The 18,294-nt window shown below is 36.0% G+C and overlaps 1 protein-coding gene across 1 annotated transcript in view; it reads left to right on the top strand.

Annotated features, from left to right (window-relative positions):
• The window catches only part of PREX2 (phosphatidylinositol-3,4,5-trisphosphate dependent Rac exchange factor 2), a 194,134-nt gene that overhangs the window by 106,911 nt on the left and 68,929 nt on the right, over positions 1 to 18,294 (top strand). Inside the window, exons 23-29 of the mRNA XM_075141682.1 lie at positions 1,380 to 1,541; positions 5,331 to 5,553; positions 5,912 to 6,119; positions 11,861 to 12,040; positions 14,846 to 14,940; positions 16,918 to 17,000; positions 17,338 to 17,428. Of these exons, the coding sequence (XP_074997783.1) occupies positions 1,380 to 1,541; positions 5,331 to 5,553; positions 5,912 to 6,119; positions 11,861 to 12,040; positions 14,846 to 14,940; positions 16,918 to 17,000; positions 17,338 to 17,428 (1,042 nt within the window). The remainder of the gene's footprint in view (positions 1 to 1,379; positions 1,542 to 5,330; positions 5,554 to 5,911; positions 6,120 to 11,860; positions 12,041 to 14,845; positions 14,941 to 16,917; positions 17,001 to 17,337; positions 17,429 to 18,294) is intronic.

Below are 18,294 nucleotides of genomic sequence, written 5' to 3'. Positions count from 1 at the left end.
TGTTGCTTTACATTTTTAAAGATCTCTATTCTGCATCATATGTAGTAGGGGAGTGAAGTAATTCTGGACTGCTTTGGTATATTGTGTTAATTATTATGATGAGAAAGTATCCAAAGTTGTGCTGCAAAAGTTACTGGTTTTGAAAGCACTTATTTTAATGTACAGCTGCAAAAAACCCCACTTGAATTATTTAAATTTGTATTATTAATTAAACGTGACATAAAGGAAGCTTGAAAGTCTGACCAAAGCAACTGGGGTGTTTTAATACAGTAATTAAACACTGTAGCAGAAGAGTTAAAGGCTTTCCTTAATTCATCCTGCTGGGGACCTAAGAAAAAAATTCTCTCAGGATCTAGTCATTTATAAACTGTGACTTCTTAAAAACTTCAGATTTTGCACTCCAGAATTTCTGTATATTGTTGTCATTTTTTTCTAAACTCCTTGGTCAATCTTATAAATTGTATGTTACATCTGTGATGGTGGATACTATATTAATGAACTGTAGCAGAAATGAATTACAGACGTAAGTCCCATGATGGATTAATACTGTATGTGTTGTTTGTCCAGACTTCTTTGAGTATCTCTAAAATGTGAGTCTTTTCTTATTTAGGTGCCTTAATCTGGATTTTGGGTACCTTTGTTAGAAAGTTATTTTGGGTGTGTTTTTCAAACACATCTTCAGAGTTGGACCCAACCAGCAATAGGCATCTCCCAAGTTCCGTAACACAGTGAATTTCAATGCCTGAAATGTAACTCCAACTCCAAAAAAAGGGCTATATGCTACCCTCATCTCTTCAACATGACTTTTTTCAGTTTTCTATCACCATAATTTGCTGGTGCTATTTCCATCATAGCATGACTTCAGTCTTTGCTGGGCAGTATAGCCTATTCTGTTCCCTATTTCCTGTTTATATAGGCAGAATATACAAGAGGATAGCACTCAGTTTTCTTGTATGCTTTTTCAATGTGTTAGTAATCGCTTATACTGCCAGACCAAAGTTTTGCTACAAGTAATGAATTAATTCATCAGCTTTGCATAATATGTGCTGTTCAAGTAAATACAGCAGATAATGTATTTCAGAGGAGCCATAGTGGTTACATTAGCAGGAAATTAGTAGTAAATCCATTACCAGACAATATAATGAGAAGCCAAATAAAAGTACTTATGGGTATAACTTATGCAGGGGATAGGAAAGAAACCTCTTTGCTTCCCAAGTTTCATTGATTGTTGTTATGCAGCATTGCCTGTTATGTTAAAAGGCAACTGATTATCAGGCTTTTCAGCTTCAATTATAAGGGATGATAAGTAAGCGGTTAAGTAAGGGGTTATCTTAGTCATCTTATTTCATAATGTACTGCTCTTGTTTTTATCATCTTAGATTCTTGAAGCACTGGCAAAAAGCGACGAACATTTTGTGCAGAATTGCAACAGCCTCAATTCCTTAAACGAAGTGATCCCCACCGAGCTTCAAAGTAAATTCAGTGTCATTTGCAGTGAGAAAATTGAGCATATCTACCGAAGGATCTCTAGTTATAAAAAGGTATGACCGGCATGTCCTAAGCTTGGTGATATTTGTCTTTTAAGGGAAATACAGGGGAATGACTCTTCAAAATATCTATTGCAATGACAAAAATATGGCTGAAAGTTAGCTATTTTGAGGCGTGAATGCCTAAACTGAGTAATTGCATAAATTGTTTTCAAACCGTGCTCTTTATTATCCCTTTTTTAGACACTGGGTAGATCGTATCCTTTCTTGTTTGCTGTGTTCAGATGTAGATACAATCAACTGCATATTTCCCACAAAAGGCCCAGCATTCTTGTAAATGCCTTAAACCAATACTCTAGTGAATTTGCAGATGTTAACCAAAAATGAAGCAATAACAGCGGAATTGTTTTTGTCCTTCTAATGCATCTTAACTTTAAATACCAAATTGTTACCCTTTTATTCATCTTTTATGCCCTTTAAATTGGTATGACTTTTTCTAGCATGACTTAATAGTAATAGCTCTGTAAATTGTTAGATTAACTTGGGTTAATAAAACATTATAGCATGGAAAAAAGGCGAAGGTGCTGACTTTCATACACTTGAGATCTAAATTAATGAGATGTGAATGAATAAATAACCTGGACTATGACCTCTAGTTGCTGTCAGTGTATTTCTCTATAGTTGTTTAGCTAAGCAGGGCATAAATGAATCAACCATTTGCCAATTTGTTAATGCAAACTTATTTTTTCCTCCTGGCTTCTGGTTCCTCTCCCATACAATCTAATTCTTGGGAGTTTGGACTAGTTTGAAGGAGGCTCAAAATGGCTACATAGAACTGTCTCTGCCCTGTCTTATCTGAGTTGTGACATTTACAAATTGGTCTGGTCTGAGAGTTAATGTGCAAAAAATTGAAAAGTAAAAAAAGAAAAGGAAAAAGAGGTTCAATGTAGAAGCTTCACATAGTTCTAAAAGTTGCATGGAAATGAACAGATAATATTCTCTTGTTTTTCAAAGGAAAAGAAGGGAAAACTGTAAGGAAAACCTGTAGCTTCAGTAGGATGAAGGCCAAAAAGCGGCTTTCCAAAGACTTTTCAGGGTGCTCTCTGACAAGAAATGGAATAAACTGAGGAGTTGAGTCACAGAAGGAGACATCAAAAGGATTCTGATACTGCATTACCAAACAGCCGATCTCTCCATTGTTTGCTTGAATTATACACCTCCGTGTTTTCAAATTGATTACAAATCAAAATATCTTTTTTAAAAAACAAATTTGTTAGTTTTAACATTAATAGTAGTGTATTTAGAGTTCGAGTAACATGTAGGTGGTTTATATGTTTCCTGTAGCCAAAAAATTTGAGCATGATGTACAGTCTCTTTACAGGAAGCCAAGACAATAAACGAAATTTTATTATGTTATGCTGGATATGAAACGAACAGCCTCGGGGAAGTTTTCATAGTGCTTATACTGTCTAGAAGCAGATATTGCTGATACAAACTACATTTTCAAGCTCATCTGCTCAAAAATCAATAGTTTCACAGTTACAGCTTTTAATGACAATTAGTAACGCAATGAATTTCAGGAATAGATGTGTCATTTTCTTGGCAAGGTAAAGGTAACCATAGTTACAGGAGACTTTCAGAGTGCCTGAGCCCGGCTTGGCTCCTGGTTTCACTGTGAAAGTTCGAATTCTATAAATAGAAACTCTGTAGATTTCTGCAGTTCCTACTATTATTATTATCAGAACATTTTGCTCGTAATAGACCTCGAGTCCAGTGCCATGAGTCCCAGATGTTTCTCAACACATATATGAAAAGAATTTTGGGCCTGACTTATGACCTGATTAAATTGTAGCCAGGCATTTGGTCTCTCTGGAGCAGGATGTGTGGGAGATTGAGATGTGAAATATGTACTGCTTGCAGGAACATTTTCATCGTTGAATGTCCTTAGTGCCCTTCTTAACTATTTGTACATTCTTCAGCCTTTGAACAATTCCATAATTGGATTTCTTGTAACCTTCCAGATCTTGTTCTGATATAAAGATTTAAATGTAATTAATCAGTCAAATGTTCATCAGGCTGAAGTAATATGACACCAAAATAAACAAAAATTTAAATCCCAGCACAAAAACCTGTTATTACTCAAAAGGGATATACTTTTGTCCAACTGAAGTGTTAGTCAAAACTTGACTGATTGAATTTGTACTGACATTTATTAGGGAAGGAACTTTGCAAGTTGACTTTGAAAATACTCTTGTGCATGAGCTGAGGTCTGTGCAATATTTTGACTGGAGAGATACTGTGATTAAAATACCAGGGACTTCAAACTGATAACGTCTTTTCCAGAAAAAATTCTCCCCTAACCACAAACTACACTGGAAAGGACACATTTTGATAAAAATCCTACTTGTGACTGACAAGTCTCTTTTCCAATGGGAGAGCTTGATCTCATGACTTTTATGATTCTGAAGTAGGTGTGTTTTCTAAGTGTCCAAATTTAGTACAGTTCAGTCTTAGCCATTTTGGGTTGACATCATCAAAAACAAATAACTCTAAGCCTGTTCAGGAGTGTGCACAAAATTTCAGGTGTTATAGTGAAGGAGATGTAGCTAAGCACTGTATTAGAATTAGACCATAAAACAGAGGGGGGGAAAAAAAATGTTCATCATTGCTGAGCTGATATATGGGGGAGAGAAGCAAAGTCTGTAAAATATGGTGTTTGCAATTTTTATGCTCTAATGTTTATCAGCTTCACAGAATCACTCAAAATCACAGAATGGTTGAGGCTGGAAGGGACCTCTGGAGGTCCAACCCCAGTGCTCAAGCAGGGCCACCTAGAGATGGTTGCCCAGGACCATGTCCAGATGGCTTTTGAGTATCTTCAAAGAGGGAGATCCGACAACCTCTCTGGGCAAGCTGTGCAAGTGCTTGGTCACCCTCACAGTGAAAAAGTGTTTCCTAAAGTTCAGAGGGAACCTCCTGTGTTTTGGTTTGCGCCCATTGCCTCTGGTCCTAGCACTGGGCACCACTGAAAAGAGCCTGGCTCTGTCCTCTCCACACCCACCCTTCAGGTATTTGAACACATTGGTGAGATCCCCCTGAGCCTTCTCCTCTCCAGACTGAACAGTCGCAGCTCTCTCAGCCTTTCCTCATAGGAGAGATACTCCAGTCCATTAACCATCTTAGTGGCCCTTCGCTGGATTCTCTCCAGTATGCCCATGTCTCTCTATTTCTGGGGAGCTAGACCTGGACCCAGTACTCCAGGTGTGGCTTCACTAGTGCTGAGTAAGGGGACAGGATCACCTCCCTCCACCTGCTGGCAATGCCTCTCCTAATGGAGCCCAGGAAACTGTTAGGGAGGACTTCATCCTTCCTGAAGATGAAATTAATAATTCATAGCTTCCAATTCTGTCTTTATTATAGCTTCAGGCAAAAATTTCAGAATTTTTTGCAAGACATTGACTTGAAAACATCTATGTCAGCAGGTGTTTATAAATGTCGGTGCAGCACTGGATCATAGAGCATTTCTAGACTTTCTCCCCAGGAAGACACTTAATATTTTATTATGTTGCAAAGAAAATAAATTCTATCTCCTTGTTACAAGGCTATTTAAATTTGTAAATATAATTTACTTCAAAAACCAACCCCTCAAAAATATAAAATGAAAAATATTTTTTCTTTCCCTTGTAGAGAAAGATGGAAATTATGAAGTTAAGGCATCTGAAGTCAAGGATGCCTGAAGTATTTTAAACTTTTGTTTTCTAGTCAGGTACACAGGTTTTGTCAGCCAAGTGCTGACACATCAAAAACTGTTAATCAAAATTTTTTTTTCTTTCTCACTTATAGTTTTCAAGAGTATTAAAAAACAGAGCTTGGCCTACCTTCAAACAAGCTAAGTCAAAGATTTCACCACTTCACAGCAGTGATTTCTGTCCAACCAATTGCCATATCAACGTGATGGAAGTTTCTTACCCTAAAACCTCAACTTCCCTTGGTAGTGCCTTTGGCGTACAGTTAGACAGCAGAAAACATTCTTCCCATGAAAAGGAAAATAAAAACACTGATCAAGGTAAGTCAGTTGAGCTTGAAAGAACTACTTCCAGTGCTTCTGATATAGGGTCTTAAAAGGTAACTGGTTTAGGTTTATGTCCCAAATACTAAAATCAAGGACAAGCCTTTATGAAATCCTGCTATTTTTGATACTTAGGTTTATTTTAAAGCATAATAAAGTTTCACAATATTCACAATATTCACAATAACTTTTTCCTTAAATAGCTTGACTTTGATATGCAAAATAAAATGCAAAATTAAATAATTACATAAAGTTTTAAGCAGGAAAATATTTCAATGTCTTTTAGGTATTTTACTAACTTGAAAATGTATGTTGAAAAAAAGATAATGATGTAACCTCTTCGGATTATTCCCAGGTAAACTGAATCCCATGATTTATGTCCAACATACCATTACTACTATGGCTGCCCCTTCAGGACAGTCTCTTGGCCAGCAAGAGGGCCATGGTCTGAGGTACCTCTTGAAAGAAGAAGATTTAGAAACACAAGATGTCTACCAAAAATTGCTGATCAAATTACAAGCTGCACTGAAAGAGGTGGAAACATGTGTTTGTCAAATAGACGAGTAAGTAAATGTTACCATCTGCATTTGCCTTTAATTTTTCCATTGAAGATACCGATAAATCTGGGTATCCTTTTTGTGTAGCGTAGGATCAATGTTGACTTCAGATAGAATTGAAATGAGGCAAAAAATTTAAGAGTAGGTAATATTACATTTTGTTCTTTTTCCCAGCGTCCCTGATTTTTTCCCACTTTAGTTTGTAACTTTTCTCTAGAATGTGGAAATGCTAATTATTTTGAGGTAAGAGAAATACGAGGCCCACATGTCATCTGAAATTTCACTAGGAATGGAAACAAAAGGCAGAGGTATACAAATAGCTTGTACTGAACTCTTCAGGACTATTGCTGAATAGTCCCAAAGACAAATTTGTAGGTAAAGCATTTTTCACCCATAGGAAGATTATTAATTTCTTAGACGTTTTTCAAAAACAAATTGGCCTTAATGAAGAACTACGGATCTAGGGAGAGCCACTCTTGAGTGATTAGGACACTTGGCTTGAATGTGGGAGACCCAGAGTCTCATCACAGTTTGTTCTAGTTCAGGACAAGGATTTAAAACTTGCTTTTCCATTTGTGAGCTAAGTGGGTTGACTGCTAGGCTATTTGCTGTCTTGGGATGAGGATGAAGAAGGATGATAGGTCTTTCAATTTTGAAAGATCCCACATGTACTGCAAATATCAGAAATTATTCATTTTGAAAATATAAATAACACAATTTTTTGAGTTTAAAAGCCAATCTTTCATGATCTCCAGTTTGGAAAAGTGTTGTATCATTGCTTCTCCTGTTATTTTGAAGACTGTACAATGATTTGTCCTTTTGTAGTTATTTCAGAGTGGGAATTTTTTTGTACTGTTGTAATAGTAATATAATGTAATAGTTACACAGTAATAAGTGATTGTAATGTATTACATACTGCAATAGGAATGAAAGTAAGAGTGGCCTCAAATTTTTTTAAAGAAAACGTCGTTTTCTGTGCCTTTATGTAGTTCTGCTAATTATCATGCTGAAAGTGAAGTCAGTTAACTAAATTTAAGATAATTTCAGTGCTTGGGTACACTTAAAAATGACTGTCAGTAAAGCCTGTGTTGTCACTCTTCCTCAAGGAAGTCAGAAAATTATATATGGAAGTTCAGTCAATATTTCAGGAAGTTCCAGTTACCAGTCTGCCACACCTTTCCTTTCTACTCCCTTGAGCCTGTGATGCAAAAGCACAGGAACTTCTGAGCCTTTCTTTCGTACACATGTATATATAAATACATACAGACACAGAGAGATATATTGTGTGTACTGGTATATACATATATATACACATATATTCATTTGAGAGTCACACAGTTGTAACAGTAAACACAAGGGTTCACTTTTTTTTCTTTGATAAATTTCCTGTACACTGACCTTGTAGCAGATCTTGTATAAGCTGCACAGATCTATTTAGCAAATTTTAGCTTTTGCTATCTGTAAGACTGAGATTTTTCATGCTTTATTCTTCACGGACTTTGAGTGGACTGCCAGTGTGTAATTACTGTGGAGGAAAGCGGTTCTATACAGGAAACAGGATAGCCAAGGGACCTACTTAAAAGTGCTGAACAGGGAAGAGGGAAGCAGTACGTGGTGTATTATATTAGAACATAGTTACAGCTACTAATTAACTCTTCAGAGAAAAGTTAGGACTACTAAGAATCAAAAGACAGAGTAATAAGACAGGATAATCGAACAGCTGTGCTTTAATTAGAAATATTCATACTTCAGCAGCTAGGAAGAAATGCTTGAACATACCGATCCTTGAACTTTATAAAGACTGTAGAACTACTGTTTTCTGTTACGACACAGCAACAATAAAATTCAGGTCTTTATGTACTGAATTGCTTATTATTATAAGCAATCCTCATTATTATAATTTTCTCAGGACAGAAAATATGAACATGGTATCACAATTCTAAATTTATACGATATTGAATGATAGAAAAATTGGGCTACTAAATGACTCTTCGGTACCCTTTATAACAGTATTGTTGAAACACTGTCGCTCTTTCATGTTGATAGATGTCTTTGCTCTGTGTTGAGGTCAGTAATGGTCTCTCTCTGAACTCCCAAAATCTTGGGGCAGTGTTATCTGCCCAACCTCTCCTATCTGTTAGTGAATGAAAGTGAACTGAAAAACAAGTGTTTCACCTGAAGAGCAGGTGAAAGCAGTGAGAGCTTGTGGATTATGGGAAGGGAATGGCTAAGAGAATGTTGTGTACTCCTAGCATTATCTTCATAATAACTTTTGTCATGGCTTGCTGATGAGATTGGGTTGCATAAGAAATGCAGTACTGATGGAGCAAGAAAGATAGATACACAGAAAAAAGATATATATCCCCTTTCCACAGCCTCTCAAAGTTGCACTGACTCCCCGTTCAAATAGTTCAATAGTATCCCAGTACTTCTTTAGTACCATTGCCAGATACCACCATTGATGCTAGGTGTTATACAGAAATAAGTCCTTCTTCAAGTTGTTTTCTATATGGTGACTCTGCTGTGTTCTTGGTTCAGATGCACTCAATGTGCTCCCATGATCCCAGCTGTTTTTTGGAAAGATGTCTGTTGGGAGTATACAAGAGGCTTGAACATTTTCTGAGCCTCCGTGGAGTGAGAAAAAGGCAGAGCAGCTCACAGGTTGTGTAGGTTTTTTGTTACTGTCTGTGGCTATCCATTTTTAATGCTTTGACTGACCATAGCAAGTTTTGTTTGTTTCTGACATATACTTTTAGGATTGTGTTGATTTGGGTTGCATATAGGATTAATTCCACATGTGAGGACTTTTTTGGTCACGATTTAAATTTCTCTGTTTCATGGAAATTTTCTTCATAGTTACAGAGACTTTCTAGCTGTTAGTTACTACTCATTCACATATTTCTCCTATGAGAGATAAACATCTAAGATAATTTTGTTTGGGGTAGACCCATCTCCAAAGAAAATATAATGTACATGTGCTGTGTTTAAGAAGAAAAAAAAAAACACTTAAATAAAAAGTCTATTTAAGTGTGATTATTGGGGGTTTTTTTCCATCCAGGTTTGGGTTTGTGTGTTTTAGAGTCCCAGAATTGGGTTTTTAAGAGCACTTCAGTGACCTCAGGAACTACCAGCTCCAGAACTCTGTTATCCAAAGTTCCAGCTTTCATTCATCGTAGTTCAGCAAAAAAATTTTCCTTAGAAAAAGAGCCTGCCTGCTGAGAGAAAGTGAAAAGCTCCCTTAGGAAAAGCTCCAGCTACCTTCATCAGTCTTTTACTGAGATCTTGGCAGCAGTGACTAAACAGTCACATAAAAGAAGAGGATATAATAGTCTGTCTGTGTCTTGACAAATAATTACTCAGGGGATGATATTTTCAGGAGCTGAAATTGCAGTTCATTATGCTTGTTTCTTACTCTTGATTATTTTCTTGCAACAACAAAATCCTAAGAAGTTACCAGAATCGATCTCCTCAAAGCCCATTTTTGTTTTCCTAGAGGTGGATGATAACGGGAACACAAGAAAAAGCAAAAGTATAGATTAATCCTTGTCTTTATCTCATCTCATCTTCCAGCAGGCAGTGCTAGAAGGTCTTCTTGGGATGGACCTTTTGTTTTAAGAGCTGTTAGAATGATCTGCCATGAATTTGTCTAACCCCTTTTTGAACCCCTTTTGTATTTTCGTATTCAGAAAATAAGTTTTACAAGTACGAATAACTGATTTTCTAAGGTCTGCATTTTCATAACACATTTATTTTAGGACACATTCAATAACATGTATGCTCTAGCAGATAGATCGAAACTGAACACTGCTGTAAAATATGGGCCCCATTTTTCTTCCCGTCCTTATGGAACCCTGCTAACCTGTGACTTAAGCGATAGGGAAGAACTGAGTTGTGATTTCACACTGATATGAAGTGTTAAGGCATCATGTAGCCCAAAAGTTGTCTGTCTAGTGGATGGGTGGGTTTGAAGTCCAGTAAAATTATACCTTTTGTGTAGTTTTTCTATATTTCAGTTACAGTTCAGTACCTTTTCCTATATGTAGGACAAATACCTGTCTATCTCATTAGCTCTTAGCCAGAGAAAGTTATGCAGAAATGATGAAAGGATTTGCTAAAAAGCTTTACTTATCATCCGTGTTTCCCTAAAGTTAATGTCAAACCCTATGTAAACATCAGGTCATGATTTCAATGAGATTTCATTGCTATAGAGTCAACAGACAGCGTTATAGGCATGATCTACCCTATTGCGTTTCCAAAGTATATGTTTTCTTAATTTCTTTCTTAAAACTCTGTCCATTCCTGAGAGTCAGGAAATTATTTGTGTATACTCAAAAAAGCTATAGTTGAAAGTGGCGTTGAACACATTGTCTGTGTTTTGTATGCAGAAAGTCATTGGTCTGAGTGCAGAATCTTCAGCTTTCAAGAACAGCTTAGGATCAGGTTGTTTTCTGGTAGAATATCTTTGTCAAAAGAGTAGAGAAATTGATAGCTCAGTACTGATGTAACTGTAGCTGAACAAACTTAACTTTGTTAGGATTAAGAATTAATTACTTCAACTGGCAGAGCCCCACAAAATTAAGATGGAGCTCTAAACCACTTAAAATCAGAATTCCCCCCTTGCGTAATGTAACAATGCTAATATGTGTGGTGAGAAATAAGATTAAAGGAAGGAATTCTGAATGCTACCATTTAACAACAATTAGGGCAGTGTTTTTCTTCACAAAAGATATGCATTTCCCATAGTTTCCCTTCAGAAGTAAGAATTATGTCTAACAAAAAGATCTAACGTATGTTTGAATCCTACCATGTATTTGGTAGAAAGTTTGCCAGTTGACCATTCTGACAGCTCCTACAATAAAACCCTGCTACTGTGTCTAAGTACTTTACAGAAAAAAAAGATTAATTCAATGTCTTCTGATTTCAGGTAGTTAGAAGGTAGTTTTTGCAAGAAAAACGCTGCCTTTCAAATCCAAATATTAGTTTGAAAACATCATTCTAATGGAGTGTTTGAGTAATAGGAATTAAAGGACAATTGCCCATTATATCTGTTCTGACCTTGAAAGTAAATTAGAACATCTCAATATGAGTTAATCACCCAAGAATATGAATGTTTTGCGTCCAGTATTTGTGCATGTTCTAAATGTAGCAGTCTGCACTGTTCTCTCTTCTTGACTGGATGTCACTTTTGTTCTTGTCACAGAAGCTTGTAGATTAATCATCAGTTTTACTAGTGATAACGGCTTAGACATTTTGAATGTCAGGAAATACACAGATATGTTAATAAAGATTCTTAAAATGCCTTAGTAAAATAGCTTGTGATGCAGGCTGACACGTCTGATACAGTAGTAATTAAGAAAATACATGCTTTTCACAAAGATATAGTTTGTTTGGTTTATTTTCTTGGTTTGCGCTGAGAAGTACATGGTTTGTGTTTAAAAATAGTTATGTTAATATAAAATTTGACCCCAAGTGTTCAAGAATGTGCTGTATTTCTTCCCCAGCTGGAATCACTGCCTTCATACAAGATTGAGTATTTAGTAATGCTAATGGGTTTCACTGTTACACTTTTTACAGCAGAATATGTCACTTTCTTCCCTTGTTTGAAATAGATATGGGCTGAATTAAGATGTTCCCTTCACATATTATAGAATAATAGTTGGAGAACGTTGACGAGAAATGTTATCTTGTTGTTAGCTCACTTTTGAAAAACATTAATTTATCTTTTTTTTTTTTTTTTTGTCTCACAGCCTTCTTTCTTCAATAACATATTCTCCCAAATCAGAACGTAAAACACCTGAGCCTTTAATACCGGCAGACAGTGATAATGAAAAGGGGGAAAGGAATGGGAAGAAAGTCTGTTTCAGCATGACAGGTGATGAACAAGAAGATTCTGGTCATGATACCATCAGCAACAGGGATTCTTACAGGTAACTTTACTAATAATATTTTTATTTGTCAGCTGAATCAAACCTGTGGATTTGTAGACTGTCAAGTGGCTATGAAGACTATCAGAATATAATGATTCTGACATTTCTAACAGTGGAATAACTAGCATCAAGATGTGTTACAAGATGTGTAAAATAAACTCTTTTATGAGTACAGATTAGTTATTAGATCTTGTTATCCCTAACCTTTATAGGATATCACAGCCAGAACTGTAAAGCTTTACTTTAGGTTACCTGTCTTATAAAAACCAGAAATAATTTCTGTTATTATGTTCTCTAATGACAAACCAAATATCTGCCACGGGAAGCAAGATGCCAGAGCCACCACTCTTGCTGATCTAAAGAAAAAAAAATCTGTTTCTCAACATATATTCCTCGCCTTCTTCCACTTAAATATTGTAATCTCATTTCTAGAATTCATAACGCATCACGTTTACTGTGAATGAAAATATAAAGAATTTTGAAAAGGAAGGAGTAATTATAGCAAGCATAGGTCTTATAAAGATTATCTTCTACTGCTTAGAGAGAATTGGTTAACTACATGATATAAAATCTAATTTAAAATTTTAGCTGCAAGTAAAATAAGGGTTCATTATTTGTTCATTATCATGGTTCATTATTATGCTCAGAAAGTAGAATCTCAGTAGGGTCGTCGTTTTTCTACAGAACCCTGTATTGCTTAGATCTCTTTCGTAAGCTAATATTTGATTACTGCAGCATGGTAGATAGGAACTCTTTGTCGGAGTAGAAACAGAAATATACATATAAATTTGAACAGAAATAAATGTAGAAGTAATTTGCACAGATTAAGTTTATCTTGTTCTAATCATGGTGAATACTCAAGCAAAGTGCTGTTCCAGCTGAAGTGCGTTTAGGGGTTTCTGCATGTCCATGATGTGTCAAACTGACTGTGCAGGAGCTGCTCCAGTGGCCTGTGCTTGCTCCAGTTGGGAACTTCCCCACTTGGCCCAAGATTTGTATGTGGAGAAAGGAGGTGTGACTTAGGACATGAGTGTCTCTTCGTTTAAAATGTTTTCTTTATTCTGATTCCAGTCATTTATGGTCCATTCTGGCTGTTTAGGAATGATAAAATCTAGGGTTCCATATGCAGAATAATCACAAAATCTGCGAGTTTAGAACAATCGTTGGAGTGAGATTGGAATTTTTTGTTTCTTTGCTTAAGTAATTACATTAGGCAATACTTAAAATCTCCGGATCCCATAATGCCACTGTGGTTATTATTAGAACTAGTAGGCTAATTTCAGCTGTTAGAATGCTCTCATTCTGTGTTGTAGGGTCTCATTCTAAACATTCCAATACAACACAATAAAAATACAGAATGATATAGCTAATACTTCTAATCTGTTTCTCATTTTCCTGTGTTTTATTTTCTCATGCTTTGCACAATCCAATTTTAAATAACCTTCATCTTCCCTTTGGAGACTTTAATAAGTGAATAGAGTTAGTTAGAAAACGTTTCTTAATATCCAGCCAGAAATTCTTAATACTCCTTGGGACTGTTCACCCTCTGTTAGGAACATGTTGTTACTGATGTCTTTTCATCTACTTAAAGAATATGATTGTAATTATATCATATTGCTTCATTTAGAAGTTTTCCCCATTCACTTACCTGGTTGGCTACAGGTCCAAAACATACACGTTAGCCAGGAAATGTAAGTCAGTATGCCAAAACTAGTAAAAGATCACTTCTGTATTTACAAAAATAAAGAAAACAAGTAGGGAGCACATGGGTACATGTATAACTGCAGCATTATATATAAAATATAGATATGTATATCTTGGTGAACGAGTACACCCAATTCATAAAACCAAAACCAGATCATTATATATAAATATCCTTTAGATACACTTCTACATTATCCTATATTCACTTGGGTTTTTAAGACTCCCTCTGCTGGATAATTACTTAAGCATTTCCTACATTGAAACTAAACTTCATGTGGCTAAATGACTCTGAAGACTTTGAATTCAAATTTATATTCATAGGATTTTTGGTACAAAAGGCTATGTTTTACTCTGTTTATGCTGCAGAAGTAGGTATGCTCTCCATCTATTTTCTGTACAGAACAATTTATTTTTGAGAGAAAAGAGGAGGAAAAAAAATGCACATTTTAATCCCCAGATCTCTTTACTAGACCTATGTGGGTGACATTTTGTATGCATAGAAGTTTTCACTGAAGTCACAGATGTAAATGTCTATACATCTCTAACAAAATGAACAGCTGGAAGAGATGGGATCATAAACTGTATTTTGGCTTGCAGGGAAAAATAGTTTGTAATTTGAGTTTTGGTGCTACTCAAATGGATCAAATCTCTTCTAAACCCATTATGGATTCTATTTTGCAAGTAATAAACCAGAGTATTTCGTCATTTGTATTAGCTATGGAGTAGGAGTACAGAATTTAAATGTGGAGTTACTAAAACATTTGAGGCCACAGTTTCAAAAACTGTTACTTGTGTGAGAAAAGCTGGTTGTTTTGCATTGAAAGTGTGTATTATTGTTCTGCAAGTACTTGTTCACGTGCAAGGTGAAGGGAGACAATTGAATCATCTATTTTGGGAATCTGGTCCTCTGAGTCCTACCAGGATTGCCAATTAAATGATAGCTTAAGTATAGGGGTCTTTATTGCTGATAAAGAATTGTACAGACCATCTCATCATTAAATTTAAAAAGGGAAAAGGGAAAGAGTTCCCATAACTTTGATACAGAGCCTGTGTTAAAGGACATGACTTTATTTCTTTTTTTGTTTTTTTTTTTTTTCCAAGTGATTGCAACAGCAATAGGAACTCCATTGCTTCATTCACCAGCATTTGTAGCAGTCAGTGCAGTTCTTATTTTCACAGTGATGAAATGGATTCAGGTATGTTTAAAAAAGTCAGCTATGAAACTGTCATCTGTTCTTTTTATTCAGTTTTATTCTTTTCATTTGCCAGGCAATTTTGTTGTTTTTGTTTTAAAAATTGCATCCTCCTTAGTAACAGAAGTGTATCATTTTGCTTCTGCCTAGCTAGTGCTGCGCTTAAGAGTCCTTCTGTGAAAGAAAGCCAACATTCCAGCATCTCTGTGAATAGACTGAGTTAGTTAGAGCTCTTAGGGTCACTGCTTTTAACCATTTTCATGCCTTGACCTTGACAGTGCGTTATGTTGCACAGAGTAAGGAGCATTTTAGGGGAGTGTGGAAAGCTCTCCCAGCCTGTGTCAGCACCCGGATGGCAGGATACGGCTGTGTATGTTTGTAGGAAGGAATGTGAGACCACATAGAAGTACATTCTTGTTTATGCCATGACAAATTGAATTTAAATAAATGCAGCTGCTAATAGGAATGAGATGGGATTTAACTGCATGGAGTACAAGGTCATACTCAGGGACTAATAATGAAAAATATTTGCTCTAAGCTGGGAGTTTATCATTTGGGAATGATTTAGGACAAGAAAGAACTGGGCATATTAATTGAATATGAGCCACCAGTGAGACTTGGCCATAGAGAAGGCAAATTTTATTTCTGATTGTACCAGGAGAGGTATTTTCAGTTGGGACAACAAATTATTAATGACATTGCACAAGATATCTGAGATACCTTGTGAATAATGCAATTCTAGGCAGCTGCTTTCCAGAAATGATACATACTTACAGAGCTGAGCAGATACAGAGGAAAGGATGAAGGACATAAAGAACTGTTAATAAAAGAGGAGACCCAGGGTCTGTATCTTCAACTTAAGATATAAATGAGCTGATACGCACTTGTGCAGCATCAAGCCGAAGTACCAACTGAGGTGCCTAAAAGAATATGTCTGTGCTAGCCGAGTGCAGATACAGTGTTCAAGTTGATAAATACTGCTGCTCAGTGAAACTCCCACTCCCCTGACAACTTAATTTTCTCCTAGTTCCAAAGCTAACCTGGTTAACTCCAGATCAGGGCTCTTTGGCACCGTGCTCCATCTGTTGCAATTAAAATCCTGTAAAGGGTTATAACTACTGGCTGTAAGGACATCTAAAGGAGCTAAAAAAAATCAAGGAGAGAAAAGTGCTATTTAAGTGTTTCACTGACATAAGAAAAATGAGTCTAGATTGACCATGAATAAATTTGGATTATAAATTATCAGGTGGCTACTTCTTATCTGTCACTGCAACAGCAAAGAGGAAAACCAGTTTTAAGCTCAATTTTTCACAGCTTTTGAAAGAATTCAGGTTGCATCACCTGTTGTCTGAGAGAGCAAGTGACTGAGGGCAGTGACCTAGGAAAGTCCTTCTCTTTTGTACTCTCTTAGGAAATGGTGTGGTATGTACTACTAAAAGCTTCATATCAAGTACAGGATTTGGATGCTGTATTTTTGTTGAATTACTAAAATCTCAGAATCATTTAATTAATAAGAACATTAAGATTGTGAATTGTCTGTAGAGTCCCTATAAAAATTTTATGGTGAATGCATTTCATTGACTTTGTGGTCTGCTATATTAGCCTCACACTACTTAGCCATTTAGTCTGGTGTTTAGGATGTTCTCCAGCATAGAAGAATTGTGCGTTCTGGTCACAGAATAGTTGAGGTTTGAAGGGACCTCTTGAGATCATACAGTCCAATCCCCTGCTGAAGCAGGGTCATCTAGAGCAGGCTGTCTAGGACCATGTCCAGTTGGGTTTTGAATATGGTCCTTTCTCTAAGAGCTATTTCTGTATTACCAAGTGACTGCTAAATGCAAAATATGGGGGGAGAACAGTTACTATAATCCTGAAAGCGTAAGCATCAGTCTGTGTGCAAAGCAGATTATCTAAGCTACAAAGAGTTTGGAAAATATGCTGAAACTTCTAAACAATTTTTCATTTAAAAATATTTTTCAGGCGATGAGCTTCCCATAAGTGTTCGAATCTCCCATGATAAACAGGACAAGCTCCATAGCTGTTTGGAGCATCTTTTTGGTCAAGTATGAGATTATTTTTCTTGGCTTTGATCCTAATGTCCAAGTTTGAGCTAAGATGTCTTTAGCAAATACTTCTTTTTCTTTTTACTTTTGCTTTCCACTGTTTACTGGGATGGTATGTATTTACTCATTCTCCTTCAGTTTTCTGTAAATAGTTCAAAACTGAGAATTAAACAAGCCCTTAGATTTAGTCTAACATTCCCTACGTTGTTACTTTAACTAGAGCCATTAGGTAAGAAAGAATCCAAAGCTGCTTTTCTGTAGTCCATATTTCTTAAAGAAAGAATTTCTAATTGTTGCTCTAAAAAACATCTTTCTCACGAAACCTTGATCCCAACAGGTCGATTCAATTGTCAATCTTCTGAAAGGACCAGCTGTGATGAGGGCCTTTGAGCAGACAAAATACTTTACACCAGGTCGAGGCCTCCAAGGTAACATTTAATTCTATCCATGAGAATCAAAAGGCAGCTTGAAGGGTACATGGATATGGCTATCTATTCCTTGAGCTGGGTGTTAAAGAAATGATTTTGCTTAATCTTGGCATATTCTGCAATAATTGATTGTTGAAATTTTTCATAAGTAGATCTTATTCTTAGTTGAAAACTGGCTTCTTACACTTCGATTCCACAGCGGGTGAAAGAATTTCAGGTTTGTTGGAAAGTCAGCTTTAAATTGTAGACTCTGAACTGACTATAGAATTGCTGAGGTTTTTGAAGTAAGAAACAGGTTTTGTATATTGCAGGTGGTTTTATTACATTTTTGTCTCAACTACTGAAGCCATTTCTGATCTATTTTCTTATTAATGCCAGATTTTTGTTATTTTTTGTAGATATATTATTTGTGAAGTTGATTTATAAATAATTTGCAAATGTAAGTCTAGTCACAGTAATATTTATGCCAAATATATGCTTATATAAGTGTTATTGATTGTTTTAAAAAAAAATCCTGTGTGTAATTTCAGATACTCTGCTAACACTCACATAGTTGCTTAAGTCTAAGTGTATAAATAGGTATCTGATGGTAGCCATAAGATTGTGATGAAAAATGCAAAGAACTTCTTTCAGTGAACTGATTTAAAAAAACCCAAAAAACAAAAACCCAAAAAAACCTCAAAGGGAGACTAAATGCTGTATTAATATGTATAATAGGTTTGATTATGGTTTTATTGATCCTGCATATGTCTTTTGGCAAAGAAGACTAATTTTAGATGGCCAGAGGGTGGATCTTTGGCTTTTATAAATCCCACTGAAGACAACAGAGCATAATTACTGTACCCCAACTATCTGGTTTTACAAAG

The sequence above is a fragment of the Calonectris borealis genome, chromosome 2 (assembly GCF_964195595.1).
Source record: "Calonectris borealis chromosome 2, bCalBor7.hap1.2, whole genome shotgun sequence".
Classification (NCBI taxonomy): domain Eukaryota; kingdom Metazoa; phylum Chordata; class Aves; order Procellariiformes; family Procellariidae; genus Calonectris; species Calonectris borealis.
The sequence above is the reverse complement of the archived record's forward strand: the minus strand, read 5'-3'. Positions and strand labels throughout refer to the sequence as shown.